Genomic DNA, 24,301 nt, shown 5'->3' on the forward strand with positions numbered 1-24,301 from the left:
AAGGAAATCATGATCGAGTCGAGATCATCCATATCACCGTGAGGTTATATCTTTTAGGGGAAAGTTTCTTTCATTCCACATGAAACAAAAAATAAAAATCTATATGAAAATGACCTAAATGCACATCAAATTTACCTCACATAATTTGCCTAGCTTAAAACTCTCATGTATTGTTATTTTTTCTCTTTTTTTTTTTTACTCTCTTTTATTTCTTAGATTTCTTTTCATATGTTTATTGTTTGACATAAATAAGGATGAGAAGACACACACACAGATATATATATATATATATATATAATAAATTCTTTTTTGCAAGAGAAAAAAAAACACATTTATCATGAAAAAAATACTTACAAACTAATATTTTCTTATATCCAAAATTAAATTTTATCATTTATTAATCGAAAAATTATCTTTGACCACTGTTAAAAAGTACTCCACACACCCTTATTAATACCAACCGCCCTAATATATAGCGGTAGTGAAAATGTAACACACTTTCAAGTGTGGTACACATTGGGGGATGATAATGATAGGTACGAGTGATATTAATATCAATGTCCATTATCTTTTAATACATATAACAACAATAACACGAATTTTAAAATTTTTCGCAATAAAAAAATGAAAATCCCCCGTGCATCGCACGGGTAAAAAATACTAGTTAATATATAAAATTCATAACAAAGTCAACTCTAAATATATATTTCTAACAAGAATTTATGAGGTTATTTAATTTTTCTTAAAACTTTTATTTAAATATCTCATGAAAAAATGACTTAAATAACCTATGGATTAATATGATTATTTATAAAATAAATTAATAAATAGCCCAAACCTAAACCGTACTCTTAAAACCTAGGTTTTCATGCGCAGCTCTTTGGCCGTGTAACCTTGTTTTCGCCTCCGCTCAGCTCAACAATGGTGAAACACTACAGACCCGCGGTGTGTACCTCAAGCTCTCTTGTTTTCTTCTATCGTGTTCCCCTTTCATGTTCCTCGTTGCTTTGTGAATTTGCTGCAAAATCTATGTCGGTTTTCACAATCAGTGAAACTAGTGCTTATTTATTTCTCTTGGGGTATTTGAATTGATGGATGTTGTTTTTGTATTTTTGGTTCATACCCATCTTTTGATTTTGTTGGGTATGAGAATAGTTGGAATTTTTTATATTTCTGTTGCTGCTAATGCGTTTAACGAGAAACCGATTAGAAAAGAGTAATTTGTCACTCAAAGTTAATCATTGTTGCTGTTGTTGTTATTATTGTATGGCAGGGGAAGAAAAAGGAGGGAAATGCTGCTAAATTCGTCACCCGGTCACAAGCGCTGAAGCAGCTTCAAATCACTCTACCACTTTTCAGGTACTATATGTAAAGAAACATGCTTAATCATTTATGTTTTCTATCATTGCTGATAGTGTGAGTATGAAAAAATTGGAGAAGATAATGTGGTAAAATGTGAAGACTTTGATTCTTATATTGGCTTTTACAAATTTTAGGAAGCTATGCATTTTGAAAGGTGTAACTCCCCGGGAGCCTAAGAAGAAGTTCAAGGGAAATCATCACACTTATTACCATGTGAAGGATGTTAGCTTTCTACATCATGAACCTTTGCTGGAAATACACAGAGCTATAAGGGTACATGAAAAAAAAATTAAGAAAGCAGAGGCCAAGCAAAACATTGAACGTGCAAACAGGCTGCGGGAGAAAACCCCCAAACCCAAAGTAGACAGGATTATTCGCCAGAGGTTCGTTTGTTTCTGTTTATCGCAATTTATGTCTTGTAGCTTGTGATGAATTTGCAATTTATTTCATTTTTCTTTGAATTATAGGTACCCAAGGTTTGTGGATGCACTTGGAGAATTGGATGACTGTCTTACAATGGTGCATCTTTTTGCAGCATTACCTGCATCAGAGAGAACAAAAATTGAAGTAGAACGTGTCCACAAATGCCGCAGGTATGGATATGAATGTCTTTGGATTAATATAAGAGAATTCAGGCCTTGGAATTCAATCATTCCTTTGGAAATAAGGACTGTAGGGAAGTGCAAATTTTTATGCTATTATATCAAAGTCTCATTGGTATTTTCCTGCATTTTCATATGCAAAAAGTGCAAATTTTTATGCTATTATATCTTCATCACTATTTATACGTACTACTTACCTTTATGCTAGATTGGCGCATGAATGGCAAGCATTCATATCTCGCAAGCACAAGTTAAGAAAAACCTTTGTATCTGTGAAAGGAATATACTACCAGGTATCAATTATGGCATTTGTAATGTTTTAATCTAAAATTGTGCATGTTATGGATATGGATTGATTATATTGCTTGTGCAGGCAGAGGTTGAAGGTCAGACGGTAACATGGTTAAGTCCTCATTCACTTCAGCAGGTCGTGCCTGATGATGTTGACATCGTTACCATGCTAAGTTTTCTGCAGTTATATGAGGTCAGTTTTGTATTCATGATTCCATTTAGTATTGTCATTCTGTTAACCCATTGATATATGTCATCTCAATTAATAGGACTATTACTCTAAATATTTTAATCATGTTGTATTGAATAAGTTCAAGTGTTCAACTGTTGTGTCAGGGTCATGTATAAACCCAATTTAGTTAACCAAACTAACATACATCTCCTTACTCCTAATTGTTTTAGTCAGTTTTTTTTACTGATTTGTTAAACTTCTGTAATGAATTGCCGCAGCCTCTTCTCAGTTTTGTTAATTTCCGGCTCTATCATTCTATAAATTTGAAGTACCCACCCATACTCGATCCTCAGTTGGAAGCTTTGGCTGCAGGTACCATTTACCCAACTTAAATTGAACTTTAGAAAATTGAATTGCTACTAATATTATATGTTTATGCTTATGGTGACCAATTTTCTTTTCAAATCATGCAGATCTATATGCACTGTCAAGATATGCCAATGCTGATCCCAAACCCTCTGTATTGAATTCTGAAGCTTCTCTTTTAGCTGGATCTGAACAAGTGGAATCCAAGCAAAATAGGGCTGTAACTGAAAAAGAACATTCTGAACTAAGACTTGCTCAACTTCAGCATCAACTTCCTTCTAATGAACCTGGTGCACTTATGCAACTTGTTGACAAAGTTGCAGGTGAAGAAGTTGAAGAGGACCACGATACAAGAGAATGTAAAAATCTCTTTAAAAATATGAAATTCTTCTTGAGTAGAGAGGTAAGAACTTTTGATAGTCTTAACAAGCACAGTATTAATTTAATTTATTGTGTCTGTCAATAGTTGGCATTTGAGCACAAAGCATGTGCCAAGTGTCATTTTTATTTAAATTTAAGAAAGTAAAAGAGTCAATATATGGATTAGTGATGCTAGTTATTGGCTAAATCTCTTGAAGAAGTAAACTTAAAGCTGATTACATAGTTATTTGAATCACTTAATAATCCAGTTGGGTGGTATATGTTGTCATGCTAGAATTCGTATTAGTACTTGAGTGACTGCCTACCTTTTTAAATTTTGGCATGATTCTATTAAAGATGCCAATCAGGGTTGGGTCAACAACAACTGTTAAGATTGAATAATGCTGATAGAACACCTGAAGTTAACTGATGAAATATGTATTAAACAGAACACAGATAACATACATATACAACAATTTAGTTGCTGTCCCAGAGACTAAAGTCTCCTACAGAGAATGTTCTCTGTCCAAAACATACTAACATCAACTACAATCCTATTCTCCCTAAAACTAGAGATATATATCCCTACAACAGATCTACCATCAATTATTTTCTACAAGTAACTGTCATCAAGCAGTTAATCTGACCCATTCCCAGTGAATGCCCCCAATGTCTTGGTTTAATTTCTTACTACTGGACTCTTTATTGGTTGGTTATATGTGCGTACAAATGTAAGTTGTTTTTGAGGCTTATGGCATGCCATAATATTATAATTGGGCAACCTCCTCTTCCGACAAACTTGTTTGTACCCAAAAAAAGAGAATTTAGCTAGATCCTATCATTGGGAATGCCATGGTATTATAATTGGGCAACCTCCTCTTCCCATAAACTTGTTTGTACCCAACAAAAGTAGAATTAATCCAGATTCTATCAGATAACTATTCAGGGTTCTCATAAAGATGCTAATCCGGGTTGGGTCAACCATAACTGTTAAGATTGAATACTGCCCACAACATTGTCTTGGTTTCATTTCGTACTAGTGGACTCTCATTGGTAGGTTATATGTTGATAGTAATGTAAGTTTTTGCTGAGGCTTATGGCATGCCATCTTAGAGTGGGGAAACCTCTCCCTGTAAACTTGTTTGTATCTGTAAAGAAAGAAGATTATCCAAAAGTGAATCACCTTGTGTTGGTGGTAAACCAAGAAGCTGTTCGTTAAGTACTGTGGCAAAGTTATAATAGATTACTTTTTTTCAGAAGTTTTCAGCTTGTTAATTTATGAGATTTGTGCTGTATTGAAAAAAAAAATGATGCCGGATGATGCATGTCATGTGCCTATAGCACAACAAATCTTATGAGAATTTTTTATGCTATATCTTTTTACCTGATTATTCTCAGGGTTGTATGTTTTGACGTTACTTGCATCTGTCTTGGTCTAATTATTCAGGTACCCAGGGAATCCTTACTTTTTGTTATTCCAGCTTTTGGAGGTACAGTTTCATGGGAAGGAAAGGGGGCACCTTTTGGAGAATCTGACGATAGCATTACTCATCAGGTTTGTGATTAAGCATACTGTCTTTTAGATGACGTAATTTTTTACGCCTTCCTTTTAGATTCACTAAGCTAATGCTTTCATGTTTAGATTGTCGACCGGGAAGCGCAAGGTCATAGGTTCCTCTCTAGGGAATATGTTCAACCACAGTGGGTATATGACTCTGTGAATGCGAGAGTTATTTTGCCAACAGAAAAGTATATGGTGGGAAGGTAAATTACAATTGTCTATGTTTCTTCAATGATTTCTTATCTCTGTTGTATCATTATGACCTATTTGGTGTTGATTGTGGTAGTTTACAATTTCTATCTTCTAAAATGTGGACTTTCTTAGTATTTTCATTTTCTTGTGCCTCTATTCTTGGGTAATTGGAATTGCATTTTCTATGCCTATTATTTTAGGGTCTTTAGGATTCTTATTGGTTGTAGTGATCTTGGTAGGAATGTGTTATTTAAAACAAATTAATGTTTTCTACTAGGGATCATCTCTTCATTCTGTTTGATGAATTTGTTGCGATTTAAAAGTGTAATTATCTAAATCTGAAAAAAAGAAAGAAACATAAGCCCCTAACCTAATAGATAATGGGTTGTTACTTTGAAGCTTCACAGTTAAACTTTTCCCAGAAGCTAGAAATTATGATAAGTAGTTAATTTTAATTTTAAGGGTTTTCGCTCCTTTCATCTCTTCAATGGTTGATAAACATCCATATACATAAATATGGAATTGTTGAAATACACTCTTGATTTTAATATTAATTATGCGTCTATGCCACTATTTTTTCCTTAAATGGAACTGCTCACGAAAGAACCAAGTCCTATTTCTGGTTGCAAATTTTTTTGTCTTATCTAGGAGATGAATTTACAAGCATGTCAATATGCAGCATCATACATTTATTATTTGAACCATATCTTACAGAGTGATGCTGTAAAGAAAAACTATAATAATTAAGCATGCTAAAACAGATATATTACAATAGAAACAGACTTTCTTTACTGTTAAAATTGTGTTAAATTAGAAAATTGATTTCTATCAATTTATAAAAAACATTATTAGAATGTGCGTGTGTATTAAACAACATTAAAGAAAAAAGTGTATGTATATTAAAGAAAGCTTATCTGATTCTAACGTTAACTTTCCTTAAAATGTTTCTTTTGCCAATAGGATTCCTCCACCGCACTTGTCACCTTTTGTTAACTATGATGAAGGAGCATATGTTCCTGACTATGCAAAGATTATTAAACAATTGCAAGCTGCTGCTGAAAAGGAAGTCCTTCCACTCCCAGGTATTGGAAAAGAAGATCTGGAAGATCCTCAAAATCTTCTGGCAGAAGGCATGATCGACCGAGTGGAGGCTAATGAAGCAGCCAAGAGAAAGCAGAAGGTATGCATATTGTGAGAAGAACATTGCATCATTAATGTCGGAATGAGTTGTGGGGATCTTACTATGTTAGATCTAACATTTGGATGGTTACATTGCAGATGATGATTCTGGAGCAGCAATACCATGATGATTTGAAGAAAGAACTCAAGGGTGTTACACATACTTCAGCAGGTTCTGATGTTGAAAAGGAAACTTCTGGAGGGGAGCAGACTGTAGAACCAGCTACCAAGGTTCAAGAAAATGTCGATGATACCGCTGACATGAGTAAACTTATGATGTCACGTAAGAAGAGGAAGCTATTGGAAGCAATGCAGGTATGCTCTTTTTATCCTTCTTATGCCGACTTGAGTTCTATAATTCCTAGGAATGCTCTTATTTGTGTTGTTTTTTTTTCTTTTCAACTTCATTTACTAATTGAAAATCTGTCATTCAGATATCTAATAAACGCAAGCAAGATCAGACTGCGCTTCTTAAACAACGGAGAAAGAGATTAGATGAAGCTCAGAGTTAAAAGAAGTTGAAGAGATCCTGCATCTTCAAGGATTCCAGCTATGACTTCATTTTGTATTGTAGCTGCTGATTTTGAACTTAATTATACTCTTGTTCTTTCAGTTTTGTTACTTGTATGTTTTCGAAGGCCATCTGGAGTTTTCACGTTTTCAGAATTGAGGCTTGGATTTTTTGCCTGTTCTCCAGATTTAGAAGTTAGATCAACTAGGCTGTGTAAGAAAACTATAAAAGTAAACTGGATGTTTTTATTTTTTATTTTTTTGAACCTAGAGAAAACTGGATGTTACTCATCGAAGTTTTAGTTATCCACCATAAAAAAGCCCTATCAGTTTTTTGTTTGCAGTCGGTTAGCCAACAGTTGGGGTGCTCACGGGTCGATTTGGATCGGGTTTTGACGAAAAAACAATACAAACAGAACAAAAGGGGATTGGTTGGGTTGGTCTGAGTTTCACGTGTTTTCAATTTAGGATCTGAATTGAACCAACCTGGTTCATAAATGGGTTGGTTTGGGTGATTTGTGTGATTAAAATAATTATGAAATCAATTTTCTGGGAGACAAATAAAAACATGAATTAAAGGCATAGCTGTCTCACTTGTAATCGGAGTGCTTTCAATACTTTTTCCGGGCTACTAATTAATGGCGAGTCATTTCAACCCATCCCATTTGTAATAAGCTGAGCTAGCCTGTATTGCCACCCCTGATAACCAAGTGATTCCGACCTTGAACACCCACAAAAGGTGTTTGGCATTTTGTCTGAATTAGATGTCTTATATTGGAATGGGGCAAGGGTTATGCAAATGTGGGTCCTTTCATCAAAGCTTTGTATGTTTGCAATGAGATGCGTTACAGTTTCACAAACTGAAATTGCTACACTTACCCTTTGGTACTCAAGGCTTCTAGGGCAAGGCTTTTTGCATAACATTTTTGAGCTTATAAAAAATGTAACATTTTTGAAAATATTCCCTTTCAAATTCAATGATGCAAGTTTAATGAAAAATGGTGTGTTGGGTTGTTTGGTGGCTATGGTCATAGTGGTGCATAAGGTTGGTGGTTTGAGTAGTTGGGGAAGAAGAAAAATGAAAAATGGAGGAGCTGATGAATATGAAAATTAGGAAATTTTAACACTTTTTTGGATTTAGGTCTCACGTTGATTAAAAAAACCATGTGAGATGTCACATAAGTAAGATCAATAAGGTGTCAAGCTACAACGTAACCATGTCGCATTTTTTGTAATGAGAGTTAAGGTCGGGACTAAGTTCCCTATTTCCAAAAATGAGGATCAAAATGGGGCCTTTTGAAATGTAGGGACTACAACTAGGTTTCAGAAGACATTTCAACAAGTTCAAACTTATTTGAGTAGTTTAAAACTTATTTGGCTAACTTAAAAGCTCATTTAAAGTGTTTGGTAAAAGAATTTATTTCAGTAGCTTATAGTTTTTTTAATAAGCTACTTGAGGTAGCTTCTAACTTCTAGCGTAAAGCTTATTGAATTTATTCCCCTTTTATCCTTAGCATTTTACTAAGATTTTGTCACTATCATTTAATATTGTTTTAAAAATACTAAATCCTATACTATATACTATTTCGGAAACCAAACTTTCTTCATAAGATTTCTCTCTCATACTATAATTTGTAGGTAGATGATGTCATATTTATATTCTCTGTTATTTTAGTAATTTAAATATTAAATAATTCCATATTTTCAAAAATAATTAATATATTAATATTTCTTTTAATAGTTATTAATGACATTAAAATAATTAACAAAGTCAATTGTGACTTTTCTACCATTAAGATATATGGTGAATTGGTGATAAAGTTTTTTTAATGATGAATTGGTGATAAAGTTTTTTTAATGATTATGGTTAATTTTAATATAACAAAAATTGAATGTAATATCTTACGTTCAAAATGATATCAAATATAACATAAAAAATTGATATCAAATAGTTTTAAATGATTGATTTGGAAATTAACTCAAAATTTTTATATTTTATGTTTTCGTATATACATCTGAAATATATTAAAATGATTTTGGTATATTGATTCAAAACATAACAAATTAAAAAAAAAAAAGGAATTGGAATGCAACTAGGATTAGTAAAAAAAACATAAATAGGTGATATACGTATTTAAAAAAGACAAACGAGAGAGGAAATATGAAAATGTCTAGCGTATGCCGACAAAGTACTCTTTTTAATCTGTGCATGACACGAGATAAATACTAGTCATAAATATTGGTAATGATATTCATCTCCTCTGAAATATTTTTATTAACTTAGATAAATATAAATTAATTTATTAATTAAAATAAAATTTTATTTTTATTATCATGTTAACGTAATACAAAATTAACAAAATATGAAAACAAGTTAAAAATATTAGGCTTAATTGCACTTTTGGTCCCCCAACTATTGCCTTCCTGCGAAAATCGTCCCCAAACTTCAAAATTAGCAAAACACGTCCTCCAACTATACACCCGGTTGCAAAATTGGTTTTCCGTTAACTTCCGTCAAAAAACTAACAGAATATTCCGTTAAAAATGAATTAAAAAATAAAAGAAAAATTCTTCTTCTTCCTGTTCCAGCATCACCTTCTTCTTTCTGTTCCAACTTCTTCAATTGGGCCATGCTCTCTTCTTCTTCGTTACACCGCCAAGCTCCTGTTATGCCGGTGATGGCGGCGTTTTCCAAGCTCCTGTTTCGCCGCCATCACTGACCGCTTTCCACCATCAACTCGCCTTCTTCCTTCGATTTCGATCTGAGCTCGCCTTCTCCTTATGGAAGTTGGGGTTTTCGTTCGGTATGGATTTGGGGTTTTTGAGATTCAAACCTCACCCTCATCACCTGCAAAATCTCATATCTGAATCGTTGGGCTGGTAGCGAGATTGGTGCCTTTGTGAGGGGTGGGTTTCAGGGGTGGGTTGCGGGTGAGGTTTCAGGGGTGGGTTGTGGGTGACGGTGGGGATGGGGTTGGGTTGCAGGTGAGGTGCGGTGGGTTGCGATGGGTTTTGGGTGGGGATGGGTTTCATGGGTAGGTTGCAGGTGAAAGAGGGGACGACAGAGACAGAGGGAGGAAAAGGGACAAGGATGGGATAGAATCGATGGTGATTTTTTATTTTATTTTCCAGCAATATGTTAAGTTTTGGACGGAAGTTAACGGAAAACCAATTTTGCAACCGGGTGTATAGTTGGAGGACGTGTTTTGCTAATTTTGAAGTTTGGGGACGATTTTCGCAGGAAGGTAATAGTTGGGGGACCAAAAGTGCAATTAAGCCAAAATATTATATTTTTATGATAAATATTTTTAAATAAATTAAAAAATTTGAAGTGATAATTATTTTAAAAGGAATATCATATCGGTATTGGTGTGTAAATTTTTTTGGTTATTTTTTTAACCTAAAAAGAGTAATGTTAGATATAAAAACATTCATATAGTCTTTTTTTTTTTTTGAAATTAACATTCATATAGTCATGACGGGAGAATTTATACATATTTGGAGGAGGATCTTAGCGGAAGGGGTGAAGGTATATTTCTTGGAAGAAATTATAATGCCACCTTACACGAATGTGAAAGGAAGGGAAAAGTAGTGACACTCATTCAATAGTTAGGGACGAGTTGTGACTTGAACACCTTGCAAGGGGGAGTGAAAGCAAGAAAGTATATATATCATAAAAGAATAAAATCTCGTGTTTGTTAAGCCTGACAATGAACTATTTCAAGAGTCCCAACCGTTTACCGCTTAGTCCGAGCACCTAGCCCTACACCAAATTTCAATCAATAAAAGATGGATCGAGAGGAATATATTACTGAAATTAAATTGAAGCCTAACTTTTTCTTTGTAAACTTTTGTACAAATCAATTTATTTTATTGACAAAGCAAAACTAACACATTGAAGCCCAATTCAATCTCGGGCCGAGTAGATGGGCCTAGCAAGACCATGTAAACTGGTGACAAGAGAGCACGTGACAGTAAACTCTGTTCCTCTGTGTTTGGTTTTTGTTGCTGTTCACAAACCATTTCACTCTCTCTCTCTCTCTCTCTCTCTCTCTCTCTCTGCAAGTTTCTCTTCTTCTTCTTAATCTGAAAACGGTGCGTGCAACCCCTTCACAAGACGAATGCAACAAGGTAAACTTCACAATTTTCCCATGAAGATTCCTTCTACTGTTTAGTGTTGCATGAGTTCAAACATTTCAATTTTCAATGGTGTATGATAAAATTTGAGTTAAGAATAAGAATGGTAGGCAGTTACTTGAAGTGTCATTTTGTACTTGGCTTGTTTGAGAAGGTAGAACACAGTTCCAGCAAAAAGTTGACTAATTTCAAAATGGGTGTTTGGAAATTGCAGATGCCGAGAATGGAGGACATTCTAAACCTTCCAGTGCAAGACCCTCCTCTTCCTGAGTTCTCTGCTGCTCATGTAAATTGGGTGAAGTTACAAGGTGGTCGCCATGGTGGTGATGATATTGCTCTGATTCCTTTTGCCAGGGTTGATGATTTTGTGAAAGGGGAATCTTCCAATCCTGAGTGTCCTGCTAGCTTCCGTGTAGAATCAAGAAGGAAGAGACCGGTAGGAAGCGTAGCTAAACCGAGGGTTGACGGTTATCTTGAGTATACACTGTAAGTCATGTTTAGCTTCTATGTTGTTTAAGACTAGGTGGTTTAGTGGTGGGGGGTGTGAAAAAATGTTATGTGAATCAGACCCGTTTGGAAGAGCTTAATGGAACTTATATTGTTGTATAAATGCTTATGCTAGTGTTTGGAAGAGTTTATATAATAGCTCATGACCTATCTATGAGTTGTTTTGAGGTTATTTTTATAAGTTGCTCAAATTAGCTTATGAATAAACACTCATATTCAATAAGCTTCTAAAATTAGCTTATGAATAAATACTTATGCGATAGGTACTTATTGCCATTCATTAATATGTTTACTCAAACAAACCCTTAATATTTTCATCCCAGCTCTTTCCAAAAGTTTTCTTGAAATCTGAAAGGCTCATCTAATGAACAATATAAAATTTTATGTTTATATTTAGATATTGGTGTTCTTATGGTCCTGAAGACTACCGAGAGAGTGACTTGAGTTTAGAGGATGGCACAAGCACCAAACCTGCTTCAGGGAAGGGGAGCAGGCCAGGTAGGCGTCACATGATGAGAGGCTGCCTTTGTCATTTCACGATTAAAAGACTATACACCAGACCCCTTCTTGCCCTGATCATATATAACCAAAGAAGGCATGTTGATAAATCAGGGGCACCGTGCCATGGAATGCTCGACAGGGATGCTGTAGGGACAAGAGCTATGTATGCTCCACGAATTTCAGATGAGTTACGGCAGAAAGTGATGTCTATGCTTTATGTTGGAATGTCTCTGGACAATATAATACAGCATCATGCAGAGGTGATGCAGAAGCAAGGCGGGCCACAAAACCGTGATGATTTTCTCACTCGAAATGATGTGCGCAACATGGAAAGGACTATTCGTAATTCTTCACTTGAGCTACAGGGAAATGATGAATACAGTGTAAAGACATGGGTGCAGCGTAATCAGAAGCATGTTTTTTATTTCCAAGATAACTCGGGTTCAGAATCTCTTGTTTTAGGTATTCAGACAGATTGGCAGCTGCAGCAAATGCTTCGTTATGGAAGCAATGGCTTCATTTGTTTTCATTCAAAATTTGGCTTGAAGAAGCTTAAGGTATTATACATTTACCTTTTCAAACAAGGAAAATATTATTGTTATTAAGTTTGTTGCACCTGAAGTGAGGACTTGCCAAAAGGTATAGGTTTTAGCGTATTTACGGTAACTATTGATGAGGAAAAACAAATCTAGTAGAATATCTCGTTCATCTGCAATAAAAAGTTTTACTTGGATCAATAAAGTCATGAATAGTATATAAGCCTCCTTTTTGTTTATGATAAAACTCAATTATTTCAGCTCAAAATGTCTTATATTTTTTCTCTTCTTGTCCCTGACAGCACCCCGTATGCTCTTTACTTGTTTTCGATTCATCTCAAAATGCAATTCCAGTTGCTTGGATCATCGCTTCATCTTTTGTTGGTAAAGATATTCATAAGTGGATAGTATTGCTATCTGAAAGATTACGAGCCAAGGATCCCAGATGGCGGCCTAATGCTATTTTGTTGGATGATCCATCTTTTAACTATTCTATCATAAGGTATAGAAGAGATTGGTGTGGTTCATTTTCAGTTTCATGATACTTCTTTGTGTATTTAGGAGAACCTACCTAATAGCAAATGGAGTGAGATCTTTCTCATTGCAGAGAGGCCTTCCAGTGTCGCATCCTACTATGTGCCTGGCATGTTCGCCGTGCTTGGATAAAAAAACTTTTCAAGAAATGCTGCAACTTTGAGGTACAACGGGAGATGTTTAGGCACTTGGGATGGATTCTGTACTCTACGAGATGTGGACCAAATGCCATGGATGCAGTTGAAGAGCTTATGCAGATTTTTGTCGACCAGTGTGCCTTCATGGACTATTTCAAGAGTCAATGGTTACCTATTATAGGTATTTTTCAAGTGATGTTCATAATCAATATTCTATCTGAATGCTCTGGGATTCATATTTTATTTCCAATTCATTTCCTTCTAAGTTGCCTTCAGTTTTGCTGGGAGACAGTCACACTAGCATTTCTACTATAAGAAATTTTTTCCTAACTATTATTGGAGTATCCAAACATTTGAACATCCTGAGCATTACTACTATTTCTCAAATGATAGAATTACTGTGCTTTCTCATGCAGATATGTGGATTAGTGGCATTAAGTCACTCCCTGCGACGACTCCTGAGCCACATGCTGCAATAGAATCCTATCACCTAAGACTAAAATCCACGCTTTTGAAGGCGAATTATGCTAATTTCTGGTCTAGAGCTGACTGGTTAATCCACACTTTAACTACTGAATTTCACTCATTATACTGGCTAGATCAGTACAGTTTAGAAACTGGTTATCTTGAGAATCTACGAGCTGACTCTTTCTCCACTAATGCTTGGTATCATGCTCTTCATATTCCAGATGTTGATGTGGTACTGGATGAGCAAAATCTCAATCTTGCCAAAGTTTTATCCCAGACTGACCGAAGCTTGGTCTACACAGTTTGGAATCCTGGTTCAGAATTTTCACTTTGTGATTGTTCCTGGTCTAGGCTGGGAAACCTGTGTAAACATGTCATCAAGGTGGCAACTTTCTGTAGAAGTCAGCAGGTTGCAAGACCATTATTGTCTGCTCAAGTTTATAAACAAGCTTTGCTCACCCTTCTCCATAATCCTCCGGATGATCCCTTAGTTCTTGATCATACCGTTCTACATGTGGCCCGTTTGCAACAAGACATTAAAGCCCTGGAAGACTTGTCAAATAGTGGATTACTCCAGCCTGTAGTCCCTGATTTAAGTTCTCAAATGGCTGATAATCCTCTGCTTTTTCAGCGCTTCCCATGACTGGCCTTGTTTGAAAGGAGGCCTATGGTCAGTTTAAAGGACACTTCATTGCTTATTCATTTGAGACTACTTTCGTCCAGCAGTCAATTTGGAAGCATTTGAAAGGATATATTTTTGCTTTTAAGAAGGTTGCACAACTATTGAGTTCATAAAACCGCAACACCCTGCTCAGAGAAGTAATTTTCTTGACATGCTCCATATGGTCCTATACCATTATGTCATTGTTTTTTCCTTGGGATTTTCTCTTTCTTTTTAGGAGGGGTGTTGGGGTGGGAGGGGGAGGGACTTATGTTATTGAATTTCAATTCAGAATCTGTGTTACACACAAACACACCTCATGCATTGGTTCTTTTCAAGTAAGCTAAAAGTTCTTTACTTTCCACATGCAGTGTAGGTGGAGTTTGACCTATGGTTATATTTGAGGCTATTTGAGGTTTTTGGTGGCTTCTCCGTAGTATATTTGAGGCTGGGATCACGTTGAGGTAGGTAACATGTATAGAAACTTTAAGGTTCTTTGTAGATTAAACCACCATTTAGTATAAGCAAATATTTCTCAAATGATCAGATCTAATATAACAAATCCATCTCTATGCTTTGCTTTACTTTAATTATACCTAATATCATTTAGTCTATGTTTCCTAGCCAGTGTTCCTTTCAATTAACAGATTGATCATTATCTTCTAGCTGCAGTGCTCGGGAGTTTGATCCATTGTTTTCGTATCAGCTTGCAGAAGATAATTACAAGAATTGGAGGTATTTAAAGTCTTACACTTTGTGCTGAAAATGCCATTCAACTTGACAACTTATGAACTAGACAGGTGAATTAGCATTTTAATGTTTGATTCCCACCATACATTATATGTTGATTTGTTATATTTGCTTGTTGATTTGATGATTTGGATGGAGGTCATGATTATTGAAGGAGATATTCATGTGGTTGGGCATCCTGTAATTTCAGTTATGGTCTCTTGGTGGAGGATCCTCTGGTGACAAATCATTTGTGGGATGCCAAGTAATAAAAGGTGCATAGGCAATGAGCCAATCCGACCTCTTAAAAGTTCAACAAGAGCATCATCAGAAGAGCTATTGCTATCTCAAAAAGGAGCTGTTGTCCGATAAGATTTCCACAGTTGAGCTATCAACCACTTGAATAGCTGAGTGAGATAAACTGAAAGCTCAAGTCAGGACACTATATATGTTTCTTTCTTTCCATCCGGGGGGGTAGACCACTCAATGCGTGCTAGTTGCATTGGTTAAAAGTGGTTGTTTGAATCTCTAAGTTCAAAGTTTGATCCTTAGGAGCCCGTTTTTAGGGGATCATTTGGTCACCACACCTTGAAATTACGAGACCAATTTAGTACACAAAATAAAGGAGTAGTCTCATTTGGGGATTAGGCATATCAAGGACACTTGTGTTCCTTGATCACATATCCTGAATTCCTGACCTTTCCTTTGCTTTTTTTTTATTTTGTTTTGTTTTTGTCAAAATTTGTCCTTTACTAATGATGAATGAATAGTATCCGCATGCTTTGCGTAGCGAATTTGTGTGTTATAGCAGCTTGTAACGTGACACATTAAGGAAAATTAGATGTTTTACCCACTAATATATTCGGTGAATTAAATGATGAAGATGAGAACATAAATATATTAGTACTAACCTCACAATGATTGATCCTTTAATTAATACTAGTATGATTGTATTTATGAGAGACGTCATTGTCACAAAACACATTATGGAGAAGATGATACACAAAACTTTCCACATGGCAAAATTAGATTTCCAACCTCATCAAGATAGATTCAAGACGCTAAGCAATCATGTTGATTATTACTACTACTATATCAATAGTCAAACATCAATTAGAGAAGTAATCATTATGCAACAGCCCAAGTGCAGCCACATATTCTCAAAATATCTCACATGGTAAAATTCAATGAACTTTCCTCTTGTTAATTAATTAAATTAATAATTAAAAGTGATAAGTATTGAAATGAATGGTTAATATATTAAAGCAAGTGAACAATAACATAACTTAACACACTATGGTTGTTTGTTTCTTCCCACGAAAGAAAGACAAACCGACCAAGCCTAGTTTGACCCTATGGACGGTGAAACAAGAGATGTGGTGGTGACACGTAGCAGAAGCACCTGGCACGTGTCTTTTAGATTCATGTGTGAGTGAGGGCAATTTTGGAATTATATGCAAAGAGGGAGCTATAAATAGCATCGACTTTTGTGGTGTTTGATTTCCCTTGTGATCCTTCTCCGAATCTACTCAACCGGGTCACGGAAGGTTCGAATCGGAGCTCCGAGAAATAAGACCCGCCGCCGCGGTTTCTATTTTTTTTTGGGAATTGGATCGCCCAGCACCCCCCCTTCTAGAAAGTTCGTTGTTCCGACACAATTTTTCTTGCTTGTGTTGTGTTTGAATCAGCATCATCTATCTACTCTTTTGATTCTTTTGCTTGTTGCAGTGTCTTGTTTGGTTCTGTTTTGTCACTGTAAGTGTTTTTGAGCTGCATGTTTGTTGATGATCAAGTTTAAATGTTAAACGTTGCGATTGTTGCTCTTGCGGTTGCTGAATGTGTTTTGCTTGTAAACTTTAATATAATATTTATATGTCGTGATTAGTGATTCTAATCTTTGTGTTAGTTACAAAATTTCTAATATTTATCAAAATATCTACGCAGGACATATTTACTATTTTTTTTAAATAATATTTAGGTGCCGGGTCAGAGTGGTTAAAAGTGTTTGTTTGAACTAGAGGTTGGGAGTTCGATTCGTAGGAAACACACACTTGGGAGACTTTTGGTCTTTACCAAACCTAGGTCGAACAGGATTGCCTCAAAGACGATACCTTTGGTTAAACCAAAAAATATTTAATACTTGGATTTCGGTATTAGTGATTCGGGTGTCTACCACACCCTAGGCTTAGGATTGTTCTACCGAATTACTCTAACACTCTAATGATTAGTATGTGCATTATAAGTAACGCATATCAATAGAAGTTGATCCAAACATGTGGATCACTCTACTGCCAAAAGCCAGCAATTAACTTTTCTAGGTCACCTCTTAGTATATGCAGACTGAAGAGTATATACTATATAGTATATACTATTTGGAACTAGTTTAGGTATTGATGAGGCATCTTAAGGGATTTCCTTTTGCGTGATGATCGAAGGTTAATTTCTCTGCCGGTTATGTACATTGAAAGGGTTGGCTTGCTGCTGCAACTACTGTTTGGTTCACAATAATCAATTAATCAGTAACGGTCTTTATTTAATTTACCAGCCTGCAGGCTTGTTCAAGTTGCTAGAAGAGACAAACCTATGTTGAGTATAAGTAAGGAGGATGGACTTCATGTTCTTAAATATTGAAATATGGATAACCTAGTTCTTTGATTAATGAGTAGTGTGAATGTTCTTTTTGGTGTAGAGAATATGGCATGATCACATACTCGCTCACATGCTTCTTTGTCAATTGGAAACGAAAGAAGAAAACTCTTAGAACATGATCAAAGAACCTTTCATTTGGTTTGTAGGCCCTTATAGTATCATTAGATTTTCAAATTGGTCCTTGTAGTTTGAATGGTTTTAACAAGATTATTGTACTTCTAAAATCTGTATATAGGTCTCTACAGTTTAACTAAGTTACCAACTTATTTCTTAACAAATAAAAAGCCCCCGGTCAAAGCGGCATGGAATGGCCTGCAGTAAACAATAGTTAATGGAGTCTAAATGGCGTAAGCAAGTAGCACCTATCTAAATGTTTTGGGAGTATAAGGTCCCCATTAAAAACTTCGAAACTATTAAGGCTTACTTGAAATTTTAGTGGAACTATAGGGCCTAATAGTATAATTAACCTTTTCATTTTTTGATTTTGGTAAGTTTCAGTTCTTGGAGCAGTCAGTGCCAAACTGCCCAGGTAGGCTTGTCCTTGTTGGACATCAAAATCAAGACATATACTATATTTTCATTGTTTGGAATGCATTTGATTGAGTAGTTTATTTCTTTTAACTTAGGTTGGAGTGTCTATTGGTTGGCTCCAGTATAGTTGAATTTGGTTCCGGGAGTTCTTCAAGGAATCAAGCGACTTATTCAATGCTATTGGTTCTACCCCCAGTACTACCTTGTATTTATATGTTGAATTACTGTGTCTGCACTTTTTTTCATGTGTTCCCTCATGGAGTGTTGCTGATTGGAGCTGGCCAACCTTAATTTAATTATGTTGCTGCTGCTTTCATTGAATCTGCGGCAGTGTAGAAGAAAGCAAGAGTTCATTCAGTGTTTAGCTGGCTTGGTCGGGTGACTAGAGATGGGTTTAGCGCTATTAGGGTTATTTCTAAGTATGTTTATACATGCAGGTTACTAGGCTTATTGCCTGCTTCTAGATAGCTTGTAATCTTATCCGAAGGTAGCTAGCATCATGGGAGAGGTGGCAGTAATGCACTCTGAGCCACTGCAGTTTGAGTGCAATGACATGAACCATATTACTGAGAAAGATGTTTGTAATCAACAATCAAATGAAGAGGACAGAGAGATCAATGACTTGAGGGACAGAGGATATATGGAACATGGGTAAAGTTCATCTCCATAAGCAAATCATTGCTGTTTAAGCTTTTGCAATTCCTTTTCTTTTGTCAAAACCTTAGGTTTTTCCTGCAGATGTCAACATTACCGGAGGAGATGTCGAATTAGGGCCCCCTGTTGCAATGAGATATTTGATTGTCGCCATTGTCACAATGAGGCAAAAGTGAGTTAGTTTCCTAGTAACTAGTATCTCTATAACTGTTTTTTTCCAAGCACTTCTATTTATGGTTGTTAGCTATGAAGCACGGACACCTCTTACAAATGCCGTGTTCTGGTGTCGAACACCGACAGGACACCCGTACGACACCTATAAGACACGTCAGACACTTCCTCGCCGTGTCTGATTAAAAAAGTATTTTTTTATGGCTCGAACACCTGAGCCGGCACCTCTTCTTGGCTGGACACCTCTAAGACACTTGTATTTTTAAAAAACATATAATTTTTAAGAGTGAACTATGAAAGAAATTGCTAATTTATCACTTGAAGAACCGGAGTCAAAGGTGAATAAAGGAGTGAAAACCAATCGATAGATTACTTCATTTTTAGAATATTTATCTTTTTACAAAGAAAACATCAAAGCAATTTCTTAAGTTTTATGACAAGAGTTTCATAAAAAAAAGTATCAAGATATATATATATACATATATATAGACTTTAGCCGTGTTGCGGTACCGGTGTCGTGTCGTGTCCAGGTGTTCGTGTCAGAGTCTGTGCTTCATAGGTTGTTAGCTTATTACCATAAATGACCAGGTTCCATTATATTTCATCTTTCAAGACAATCTTAGACACCTCTTTTTCTATTAGACAATATGTATAGAGCTTTCAAATTAGTCTTGAGTTTTATTAATTTCTATTTTTCTTGGTCTTCTATTTCTTGGGTCATCTTGTGTCCCAACCCACAAGAAAAGGTTACGTACTCTTCGTTGAACTAAATTGAGAAGTAGGGTTAGTGAATTGTTTAATTTGGTGGAGAAACTGGAAAGTAAAATATCAGTTGATTCAACCTACTACTACCTTTTGAGGTTTTATCAAAGATTCATAGGGCTTCCTTAAGGTCTGTGCAGACTTGGATTACCGATGACTTAGAATGTAGAATGAAATGGTATCATTATCTGTAATTATTATGCTATTGCAACCCTTTTATTTTTGGTGTAACTTACACTTTTTTATCTTGTTCTTGTATAGAATGATATCAACATTGATCAGAAGTATAGACACGACATTCCCCGCCATCAAGTCAAACAGGTATGCTCATTTATTTTAACACCGCGCCTATTTGAATATCCGCAATTCGGTGCTCTTTTTCCTGACCATTGAATTATCTGATTTATTCAGGTGATATGTTCACTTTGTCGGACAGAACAAGAGGTGAGTTTGTATTTTGTTTACTATATTTGTGTGAATCTCCCATTGTGGCATGTTAATTGTAAGGGAAGATCTAAATACTAGCTTAAGATGGATTAAAATTTAATTCTTTATTATTTTCCAAATAAAGATAGAAACCCTCTGCATGAGTTTTACATGTTTTGTGGAAAGCTGTAAATAGTTGCTGGTTTTGAGGCATTCCTTCGAAGATATTGACTGGGCAATATGCTACTGAAAACTGCTGAATTGTTCTTATATATCTATATTGTTTGCATTATGTGTCAAGTCATCTATTACATTGCTTCAGTTAGAATCTTCCTTGAACTAAGTCTTTTCTTGTGCTTATTTCTGCTACTTCCAGGTTCAGCAGAACTGTATCAACTGTGGTGTTTGCATGGGCAAGTACTTCTGTGCGACATGTAAACTCTTTGATGATGATGTAAGTGATTCATATTGAAACTGGGGAATTGTGTGTGTGTGTGTGTGAGATGGTCATAAGCTGGTGTCTATTCTCTTTCTGATGGTAGCATGTAGTTTGGTAATGAGTTCATTATAAGAATTGTTAAACCATCCAGGTTTCCGTTACGCAACATGTTCTGTAATGCTGACAGTCCCTTCAAAAAGTTAATACATAGAACCCGTTTGGATGTAAACCAAGGAGCACTTATTGGAGCTTTATCTAGTCCTTTTTCTAGTAAATAAGCTCTAGAAAGTCTGTATCCAAACAGGCTCATAGAATGTTTTAGATGATATAATTATCTAATTTATATTTTGTGCTGCAGGTGTCTAAGCAGCAGTACCATTGCAGTGGCTGCGGAATTTGCAGGTATGAACTGTTAATAAGTCAACTAATCTGTATAAGTTATCTGAAATGTCAAACCCTTTAAATCTTCAATATATTGCGCCTATCCCAGGGTTAAAGTGACCCTCCTTGTATTTGTACCTGTTATCTGTTCTTGCCTTTGGTTCCAAATTTCAATATCTTCTCTGTTCTCCTTGTCAAAATTCAGACTTATTGATTCTAAAATATTTTAATACAGGACTGGAGGCAGCGAAAATTTCTTCCACTGCTACAAGTGTGGTGAGTAAAACTTTTTCTTTCATATGTTTTTCGTTAGTAGTGACAATCTTGTTTTAAAATGCTTTACCTACTTGGTCGTTGCTTTCGTGATTTCTTTGCGTAGGTTGTTGTTACTCAACTCAGCTGAAAGAGAGTCACCTTTGTGTGGAAGGGGCGATGCATCACAACTGCCCCGTTTGTTTTGAGGTAACGTTGCGTGTCTTTATTACAGCTCTATGACTCCTTCTACGAATTTGTTGAATTGTAAAGGTTTACGCAAGTGCGTCAAAATTGTTGATTGCAGTATTTGTTTGAATCTGTGAATGATGTCACTGTTATGCTCTGTGGACACACAATCCATAAAAGCTGCCTGAACGAAATGAGGGAGCATTTCCAGTGAGTATATCACTGAGCTAACTTCCTTTCTTTTCCGTTGCTTTCTGCTCAAAGTCCTATTGAAGTGTTTGTTCTCATTTTTTTGTATTTTTGTATTTTTCATCAGGTACGCGTGTCCTCTGTGCTCTAAATCAGTTTGTGACATGTCAAAGGTTTGGGAGAAATTGGACTTGGAGATTGCTGCTACACCAATGCCTGAACCATACCTGAATAAAATGGTCAGTTTCCCTTTGAATCTGGTTTTCCGAGCTCAATGACGTAGTGTGATCCATATAGCCGACCTCCCTTAGTGAGATAAGGCTTTGTTGTTGTTGGTGGTGATGATGAATATTGTCGGGAAAAGTGCACTGACCTCCCCTCTATTATATAACCATATAGTAACCACCCTTTTTTTCCTGGGGATAAATATTGCACTGACATCCCCTGAGGTTTATCTGTATTGCACTTACCTGCCTTAGGATTTATCATTTTTTTATAGGAAAATGTTAGTTGTTAGTAATGTTAGTAAATTAGTCTCTCCTCAGGGTTCGAACCCGGGACCCTTCACCGTTCATCCCACCAAACCCTTATGTCCCTTAGTTTTTACTACTTGAGCTAACCCTCGGGCAACATCCCTTTATTATTCGAAATGGTGTATTTAGGATGAGAGGTCAGTACAAAAATGATAAACCTTCAGGGGAGTTTAGGGTAATTTGCCCGATATTGTACGTCATCATGCTCATCATGCAACAGACACAGTCCTTGATTAATTGATGTCAGCATTGATTGCATTTTCATTTCCCTTCTGCAATAAGATGTAGATATTGTCTTCTAAATTCAAAGGAAGCTGATTTTCAGGAACTAACGCTGATGTGATCTTTAAACAGGTTTGGATCCTTTGCAATGATTGTGGCAAAACTTCTCAAGTCCGGTTCCATCTTGTTGCTCAAAAGTGCATGAACTGCAAATCCTACAACACACGCCAAACAAGAGGCTGAGAAAGTGGCTATGATGTCATTTATTGGTTTTTCATTAAAACCTTCATTCACTTCATTCCTGTGAAGGCAGTGGCAACCCAAAGTGTATCCTTCATTGAGCAAGGAAAATGCATAAGTGGGAATTTCAACCATAGTTGTCACTCATTATTTTAGTGGCTTTTGATTGGGGTGACTGTTTTTACCCCTAGTGTTCACTTTATTTGGAATAATGTGAACTTCTAATAAATGAGCTTTGTTGCCTTGAACACCTTAGCCCCTTGCATCTAAAATTTGGGCTTACATATTTATCCCTTTTGGGTTACAAATTTGTGCTATTTTGGATATCATTGATTGTGATAAAATTGATTATGGTAAAAATGAGTTAAAGTAACCGTATGTACGGAAAACACTAACACTACTAAAAGCACGTAGACTCATAATCGCATTGAATGGAAGCAACAAATAGTTGCTTTTGGATTTCCATAGGAGGTTTCAATGGCATTCTAGGTAAAACCAAAATGAATTTAGTTTAAAATAAATTGATTTATGTTTGGATAACTTTATGGGAAAAGAGAATTCCATGGGTTGTGTCAAATCTAGTTATGAAATTTTTTACAATTAAATGTTACCGTGATAATTCTCTAAATATATTGTTAAACATGTACGTTACCACATAAAAGGAATAATGTTTAGCTTACAAACCAATTCCACCTTCACCTTATGAGATAAGGTAGAATGAGAGAAAAATGAGTGATATGATTTGTGATGTGACAGGAAATGCAGAGAAGGATAGAAAGAAAAATGTGTGGAAATGAGATGGAAGAGAAAGTGAGTACCATTACTTGCATAGAAGTGATTATGGTCAATGAGAAGGGTTGATTTAAGGCTCAACGTGGAACCCAACATACTCTACTTTATAAGCTGGTCCCCATTTTAAAATCAGGATTCTCATGGATTGTGCTCTTGATATATAATGACAACCTAGTACTTGTTTCAAGCACGGGAAAAATCAACTAGAGAAAGTGAGAAACAATGATTGGTTAATGTTTGCATGACATTTTGGGGAACTTTGGTTTGAGAAACAGTGCCGTGCTGATCCCGGTTTCTTATAGTTTAAGGATTAACTTCCATGCTCTAACTTGATGTGTTGGTTTTGAAGTACAACAAGTAACATACCAAGTAAAGTAACATGTGAACATGGTTTTCGTTTGTTTGGTAACTTTCAATAGGTTAAACTAAATTGATCGTTAAACTGTGAACTATATAACGTAACAAACATTGATTGTTTGAGGATTACACACTTTCTACTTAAGAGCATCATTTACTGAAGCTGATGAGAATAGCACATCAAGGATATAGGAAAAGCAAACAAGATTGGAGTACGAGAAAAGAGATTAAAAAGGGAAAATCGTATGAAATCTGAACTTGCTTAAAAAAGAGGTCCACGTAGACAATCATAGCAGAGAAAAAAGTGAGGTGGGAAAAAAGGAAACAGAAAGAAACAAGAAAAATTGAAAAGTCAGGCATGTCATGTAACGTCTATGTGTGTATAATCCTATAAAGTTATTCTTTCACCTTTCATCTTTAAGAAAATTATTAGATATTTATAATTCATATGATTAAAGGTGTATACATTGTTGAACAGTTTTTTTACATTGTTGAACAGTTTTATTATACCGTCATCGAATTGAATTCCGCAAATCAGAAAAATATATTTATTTTCTAACATGTATGAAAAATAAGTAATTTCTCGGACTTTGTAATAGATTTTTTTTTGCCAAAACAGGAAACTAAATTCAAAAGATTCGTCTAAATCAAGCATATTCCAAAAACCACCGGTGAAACAGAATCGTGAAAGGAACCACCAACAAGTTCT

The 24,301-nt window shown here is 35.7% G+C and overlaps 3 protein-coding genes across 10 annotated transcripts; all 3 read left to right on the top strand.

Annotated features, from left to right (window-relative positions):
- The first annotated feature begins 831 nt into the window (after positions 1-831).
- Positions 832-6,891, top strand: LOC130727444 (pescadillo homolog). Its single transcript, XM_057578571.1, has 13 exons — positions 832-945; positions 1,274-1,359; positions 1,497-1,745; positions 1,830-1,955; positions 2,173-2,257; positions 2,338-2,448; positions 2,706-2,799; positions 2,901-3,196; positions 4,601-4,708; positions 4,796-4,917; positions 5,867-6,086; positions 6,185-6,400; positions 6,520-6,891. The coding sequence occupies exons 1-13, from the start codon at positions 922-924 to the stop codon at positions 6,595-6,597; spliced, it is 1,815 nt and encodes a 604-aa protein (XP_057434554.1). The 5' UTR covers positions 832-921; the 3' UTR covers positions 6,598-6,891.
- Positions 6,892-10,565: 3,674 nt separating this feature from the next.
- On the top strand, positions 10,566-16,765 carry LOC130727445 (uncharacterized). Of its 8 annotated transcripts, none has more exons than XM_057578572.1 (9): positions 10,566-10,726; positions 10,947-11,218; positions 11,637-12,297; positions 12,579-12,778; positions 12,884-13,128; positions 13,364-14,234; positions 14,448-14,540; positions 14,743-14,876; positions 15,017-16,765. In XM_057578572.1, exons 2-6 carry the CDS (start codon positions 10,947-10,949, stop codon positions 14,056-14,058), a joined length of 2,073 nt encoding a protein of 690 aa, XP_057434555.1. In that variant the 5' UTR covers positions 10,566-10,726; the 3' UTR covers positions 14,059-14,234; positions 14,448-14,540; positions 14,743-14,876; positions 15,017-16,765. The 8 variants fall into 8 exon arrangements, with proteins under 8 accessions (XP_057434555.1, XP_057434560.1, XP_057434557.1 ...); XM_057578577.1 differs by having other exon boundaries at positions 14,743-14,811; XM_057578574.1 differs by having other exon boundaries at positions 14,749-14,876.
- LOC130727446 (probable E3 ubiquitin-protein ligase RZFP34) lies at positions 16,309-22,691 on the top strand. Its single transcript, XM_057578581.1, has 12 exons — positions 16,309-16,444; positions 18,423-18,636; positions 18,724-18,811; positions 19,834-19,893; positions 19,984-20,016; positions 20,375-20,452; positions 20,796-20,839; positions 21,054-21,094; positions 21,198-21,280; positions 21,378-21,469; positions 21,576-21,687; positions 22,336-22,691. Exons 2-12 carry the CDS (start codon positions 18,485-18,487, stop codon positions 22,444-22,446), a joined length of 894 nt encoding a protein of 297 aa, XP_057434564.1. The 5' UTR covers positions 16,309-16,444; positions 18,423-18,484; the 3' UTR covers positions 22,447-22,691.
- The last annotated feature ends 1,610 nt before the right edge of the window (positions 22,692-24,301 follow it).

Source organism: Lotus japonicus, chromosome 1, assembly GCF_012489685.1.
Source record: "Lotus japonicus ecotype B-129 chromosome 1, LjGifu_v1.2".
NCBI lineage: Eukaryota > Viridiplantae > Streptophyta > Magnoliopsida > Fabales > Fabaceae > Lotus > Lotus japonicus.

Bases quoted from the DNA above. Each gene is read 5' to 3' on its own strand.
- LOC130727444 (XM_057578571.1), top strand. From the start codon at position 922: ATGGTGAAACACTACAGACCCGCG. The intron at 1,360-1,496 runs GTACTATATGTA...TACAAATTTTAG, and splicing joins ATCACTCTACCACTTTTCAG to GAAGCTATGCATTTTGAAAG. The intron at 1,956-2,172 runs GTATGGATATGA...CCTTTATGCTAG, and splicing joins CGTGTCCACAAATGCCGCAG to ATTGGCGCATGAATGGCAAG.
- LOC130727446 (XM_057578581.1), top strand. From the start codon at position 18,485: ATGGGAGAGGTGGCAGTAATGCACTCTGAGCCACTGCAGTTTGAGTGC. The intron at 18,637-18,723 runs GTAAAGTTCATC...TTTTTCCTGCAG, and splicing joins AGAGGATATATGGAACATGG to ATGTCAACATTACCGGAGGA. The intron at 21,281-21,377 runs GTAACGTTGCGT...TGTTGATTGCAG, and splicing joins ACTGCCCCGTTTGTTTTGAG to TATTTGTTTGAATCTGTGAA.
- LOC130727445 (XM_057578572.1), top strand. From the start codon at position 10,947: ATGCCGAGAATGGAGGACATTCTAAACCTTCCAGTGCAAGACCCTCCT. The intron at 11,219-11,636 runs GTAAGTCATGTT...GTTTATATTTAG, and splicing joins GGTTATCTTGAGTATACACT to ATATTGGTGTTCTTATGGTC. The intron at 13,129-13,363 runs GTATTTTTCAAG...TTTCTCATGCAG, and splicing joins TCAATGGTTACCTATTATAG to ATATGTGGATTAGTGGCATT.